We start from the raw sequence: 6,029 nt of genomic DNA on the forward strand, positions 1-6,029 counted from the left end.
TATGAAGATGCTCATGAAGAGGTGCAAGATGTGAGATGGATGCGATCAAGTGAATCAAAATTCCCAAAATACCCTTGGTTGTGCGATCAAATTTCTCCAAAGATTAAAAAAAATTATAGTTTTTCACAAGAAAATTGATTGTCTATCACTACAAGATGCTAAAAGTGGAATTTAAGTTGGTTATATAGGCTTTGGAGATGAGTTGCTTCTTTTAGACATAATTGCCTTTTTTGCGAGATAACTTGTGACAACAAATGACATGCTAAGCACTCAAAAACGGATATCAATTTTCAAAAAGGAATAAAGATTAAAAAAATTTGAACAATCCATCCAAAATAGATGGAAGATAATTTTGGAAATTTCTAAAACTTGAGAGGTATTTTAGAAATTTTCATGAATTAGAGGGATATTTTGGTAATTTTCCCAAACATTTAGGACCTTTTTAAAATGAAATTGTATTATTATAAGATTGGTAACATCTCTATAGTCCCATATACAGTGTTTGAACATTAGGACATGTGTGTTGTTGTTTTTAGACTTATACTTATACACAAAAGAACATAACAGTTCAAAAGACAACTAGCTTTAGACAAACGACAATGATTAGCACAAAAAAAAACTTAGTCTTTGATTCATTTTTGTACATCATAGTGAGAATGAGGTATCACTCTAGTGGTTTGTATATAAGATAGTCAAGAACAAGTTATCCTGAAGTGAAAGAGACCAGGTTCGACAATGATGGATAGCAACGAAGCCAAAAAGATCCTAAGTAAAGACAGAGTCCTCACCTGCATCAACAGCGAAGCCAAAAAGATCCTAAGTAAAGACAGAGTCCTCACCTGCATCCATATAAACACGAGCAGATGATAAAGTAATCTTGTCACATAGTCAAACCTGCACCAAAAGAACTTAGTCGCAATGAAGAGCACCATCTTCACTTACATAACAAGAAGACATATCAAGTAATCAGCATAACATCGCACATCAAAACAGGATGGATTGGTTATCCAGCACCAAATCCTTTTCCTGACTAAATTTTGGTGCTTAGCGTCCACCTTTAATCAAGACAACCGGTTGCAACTGTGCAGCTTAAAAGCAGTACACTACCTACAGGGGTTCATCCTCAGATTCACACAAGAATGCCGGATCACACTAGGCCATTGTCATCATTGTAAACCTACATGAGCTTTATGGCATAGGGAATGGTCGCTTAGTGACCATTCCCCGTAATCAGGGCAACCAGTGGAGGCCGGAAGCACTAATTACGCGAATGGTCACTAAGCGACCATTCCCGGCAATCAAGGGTCCAAGGGAGTGGGGGCCAATAGTGGCATGCCGCGTGACACGAAGGGACACTACATCAATACTGCGCAGACGACAGTCACGACACACATTCACAGACGACACAGGTTCATTATCTCAATTCCAATTTCCCAACGCTGAGTTGGCATGCTTTTATTGGGGGGAGGCATAGATATTATGGCTGTTGAGGTCGCAGCAATCGAGTGATTCCGCATGTTGATGTGCCAAGCAATCATTGGTGCGCAAGCTACTGGTGTCGCCTAACATTCCGTATGCTGAGCTGGCGTGCATCCAACCGACACGAATTCTACGCAGGAAAGTGCAGTAAATGCACGGCTCAGATTGGTTGCCCCCAACCCTGGACTTTGATGGAAAAAACAAACAATAGAATGAGCTGGTAACTTCTAACGGCTATTCCAAGTTCAAGAGTTCCAATTAGTTGGATCAGATCAGACATACATACTTCCGATTAAGACTTCAGATATCAGACCACCAGACAAAGACTGAAATGGAAACAAAGACAAGAGACTAGACCTGAAACTGGTAGATATTCAGATACTTTTCCTGCATTAGCTCATGATGTTGTCAATCTACAATGTGGGAATCATAGTGGGAAAATACTTATGGGCCGGCGGCCCCCTGCTACCCCGCTGTAGCTCCAGCTCGCCTGCAGAAACTTATGATGTTGTTGCAATACTCAATATTGGAACCATAGAAACCTCTGATACTTTGTGTAGTTGTCGCCTCTTGCAAGGCGATTCAAACCACCTTATTTCCCCGACATAGGTGGCTACCTTAAATACTTCACTAAAATGAGCTACTGCTTAAATTTATGTGACCAACATGATGACAAGCACACTCCAACCTTTTTTATGTCTCTGCTTCACCATCCACATTACCCACAGAATCTGCGATAACTGACCATCCAATGGTCTCAACATTCCAGCCAAATCTGATGCATGCAGAACACATGGCACAACTAAAATTTCTGCATAGCTGACAATACTTTGATAGCAGATGCTTCCCTGCATTTTAATGCCTAAAAATAATCCAAATAGCAGATAAATGCAGTAATCCTGTTGAATGGTGAGACCTGCATCAGAGTGGCGTAGTTGCAATGGAAAGTATTTTCGTCACTTACGTAACGAGTAGTCCTAACATAACATCTCATATTCAAGACTGCGATACATTGGCTATCCACCATCAAAACATTTTCCTGACTAAATTTTGGAGACTCGATTGCTTAGGGCCAACCTTCAAGAAGTCAAATGGTTATCTATATTATAAAACTGCACATCCACAGCTGGACGAGATACCCTAAATCGTGCAAGAGATGGATGCACTGTGAAACGATCTGAATCTTTCAATGCACGTAAATTAGGGCGTCCATCCTCGATATCAAGTAAGCAGTCAGGATTAAACCCCTCTCATCCAATTACGGCTAACTCCTCGAACTTCTTGCATGAGTGAGCGAGAACTTCCCATCCTTCAGGAGTGACATAGTTGCACCAGGACACGTTCAGAACTCTAAGATTTGTGCAACCCTCTTCAATTGTCTCCAGCGCAACATCATCAAGAGTAACCGACGACCTGAGGTTCAAGGACTCCAACTCCCTGCAGCACTCCCCAATTGATGATAACCTGGCCCTCCCTCGATTATATGAAAGGTCCAGCATTCTGATGCATGTTGCCCCTTGCAAAACTTCCACTAGCCCTGCATCAGTAATATAGCACTCTATTGCCATAAGTTTTTCTAGTAGCTTCCCGTGGCGAAACCCCCATCCTTTGATATTACACTCTTCGACCGAGAATTCTCTCATGTCGACGCATTTGGAGAGTAGCACATCAATGCCCTTGTTTGTGATCGAGCAGCATGACATATCAAGCACACGCAAGAGGGGGCAACCATGAGCAAGGGAGAACATGCCTGCATCTGAGGGACATAAGAAGAGGTTGGTCAAGGAGGGGCAGCCGAGGGCCAAGCATTGCAAGAGATGCTCGTTCATTTGATCTGAGGGGATGGAGAGGTCGAAGGACGTGAGGCGGGCAAAACCCTTGTGTTGAAATACGCGCGGGAGAGGCCACCGTCGACGGTCAGGGAGAAAGAGCGCCATAGCCGACAGCTGAGAGCAGCTTCATCCCTGTCTACCTTAGACATCAACCTCGACAATCGCCCTGTCGGGAAGATCCTGCACAGGCTGCATTCCCGTTCTTCTCGAAGAGCTCATTCTTCAAGACGCGCGCTTTAGCTGGGTGGCAAGCGAGCAGTAGTGAAATCGTATGATCACGAATGGTAAAGGATGTGTGTGTGTGTGTGTGTGTGTGTGAGAGAGAGAGAGAGAGAGAGAGAGAGAGAGAATATTTTTGAAACCACATCACAGATTTATTGTCTAAGATCAATCCAAAACCTTCGAACGGAGTATGGAAATCAGTTACCTATTCCACTCGTAAACACTTTTGCATGTTTACATAGGTATTCAGAACTTGTGAAAGGCTTCTTAACTCATTTTTGTACTGGTGAGGGTCTCACCATTCTGAGGGTCTCACCATTCTAGCATACGTGGTTACAACTCTTGTTGCTTCCATTGTTCAGGCAATATTGATGTTGAAGTGTGTGGCGGTTTTAACTTTGAATTGGCCGTAGCCACCTTTACTCACTTTCTCTCGCAGGGTTCTCAATACCCTTGCAGTTCTTTCCTTTGAGGAAGAATGAGTAAGGCTTCTATTTTCCCAATGTATCTATAGGTAGGTAAGTCCATTTTTAAACATTGGTAATTCCACCATTTCACAAACACCTACAAACACCATTTCTCATTTTTGCCTTGGATTCTTGTAGTTGAACCCCTTTCAATTGAATGAATACTTCATAGCTAAAAAGATTTGTTCGTGCTCTTGAATCCACTAAAGCATACGCAATCACTTGATTTTTTTGTGCATAAACTTGGTTAATTGGATTTGTTGCTATCTACTCATCTCTTCATATGGATCCTCTTGGCTGATGCTAATCTTTGATCTCTTCACTTTGTGCTCTTTGATTGTTGATGTTTATCATATTTTTCTTTGTTTTCTTGGGCATCTTCTTGTGGCTCTTAGTCCACCTCTAGTTTTTGTATGCACTTCCTGGTTGCGACTTGTCTTTTTGAGATCTCATCAATTACTGGCACATAATTTTCATCTTTGTCCTTTTGTCATGAATGGCATTCACCATCCAAATTGGGACTATATCATAACCATCTGAATCACAATTTTTTGTTCGTGCGATTTCATTCGCACACACATCCATAGTTCCTAGCGTTTGAACCCATTCTAGAGGCTCTACTTGTAGTTTCGGAGAAGGCTTTGGTATGTATTCTTCTTCAAAGCGTGACCCAAGCCCTACTTTTGGAATCCATACAAGCATAGCTTGATTGACTTTGCAAAGTAAAATGATTATTGACGTTCATTCATCAATGATGATGATGATATAGATATCAATGGTGCTAATGTTGCAAATAAACCTCTTTTCTTTTTCACTAGATACTCAGCCTAGTCAAGAGACTAAAACACTTCAAAAGTAGGATGCTTCTTCAACTACATCACACTTATAGAAAGTAGACAAGCACGCATCATATGAAGATAAAAGATCGTGTTCCTATCTAGAAGTCCAAGAAAGTGAAGGCAAAGAAGAAAACACAAATGATATGACGAATGATACAACACTTCACACAATCAAGTTCATCATGTAAAGTGAAAGAGGATTCAAGTTGACATGTTCAGCATTGCTTGATCAAAGTGCTACCAAGAATCTTATGTCTTATGTCATGTGAATATTTTTAGGATAGCCTCCAATCACAAATTTAGAAGAAGAAGTATCCATATCCGCAGAGACATCAATGCAAAGTTTAAGAGTTTTAGAGTTCTTGAATAAACACGGGTAAGTTCAACATTGTGAAAACAAAGATGGATGCAAGTCTCTATTCAATCAATGGGAAAAAATCGACTTTTGCACTGACAAGGTCTCTTCACCATCATTGACCACCTCAGCTCTAGAGAAACCTAAACACAAGAAGCCAATGTGTAACAATATCTCAATCAAAAGGTAAAGCTAAAAGGGATATCGAAGCATATCAACCTACCAGGAAACATCCGCTTTCAACATCCTTTGATCTAGCAACCAGAATCAAAACTTCTTCTCTAGAAAACTATAACTTCTTAGCATCAAAGAACTCACTCCCAAAAACACAAAAGAAACCTTGAAAAAAGGTCTGATAACCCAAATACCCTTCCAAAGGAACTACAACTGCCAATTCTAAAGAGTACATCATAGTAGAAGACCCAGCTTGCATACCCTCTCGAGAATCACCTCAACACTATAACATCATGGGATGGGTTTCAACACAAAATTATATCAATGCACAATGCTGCTTCAAAATAAGCGCATACATATGGCCTAGGTTGCCAAAGATTACTCCATGGAATTACCTACCCATCTAAGGAAGTACACCTTGGTTTTGAATTGTGGAGATTATGCACAATCACAAAAGGCCAACAAAACAAACGTCCAAGCCAACAAGACAAAGGCAAATATGGATTCCAAAGAAAGTAGTTGGCACTACTACAACTCAAGGAAAATGCAAACCAATGCCAAAGGCGAACTGCAAGCAGCAGATGGGATGATCCCAACAATTTGAGACACAAGGATTCTATGAAGGGAACACTAATATTTGGTTAATAAATCATGCCCTAAA

General features: G+C 40.8%; 1 protein-coding gene across 1 annotated transcript; it reads right to left on the reverse strand.

Moving 5' to 3' along the window:
* Nucleotides 1-1,848: 1,848 nt before the first annotated feature.
* On the reverse strand, nucleotides 1,849-3,631 carry LOC147439905 (putative F-box/LRR-repeat protein 8). Its single transcript, XM_086485633.1, has one exon. The coding sequence runs from the start codon at nucleotides 3,414-3,416 to the stop codon at nucleotides 2,730-2,732; it is 687 nt and encodes a 228-aa protein (XP_086341759.1). The 5' UTR covers nucleotides 3,417-3,631; the 3' UTR covers nucleotides 1,849-2,729.
* Nucleotides 3,632-6,029: the final 2,398 nt, after the last annotated feature.

The sequence above is a fragment of the Adiantum capillus-veneris genome, chromosome 16 (genome assembly GCF_014529385.1).
Source record: "Adiantum capillus-veneris isolate H3 chromosome 16, ASM1452938v2, whole genome shotgun sequence".
In the NCBI taxonomy this organism is placed as follows: domain Eukaryota; kingdom Viridiplantae; phylum Streptophyta; class Polypodiopsida; order Polypodiales; family Pteridaceae; genus Adiantum; species Adiantum capillus-veneris.

Coding starts and splice junctions, on each gene's coding strand:
- LOC147439905 (XM_086485633.1), bottom strand. CDS start 3,416: ATGGCGCTCTTTCTCCCTGACCGTCGACGGTGGCCTCTCCCGCGCGTA.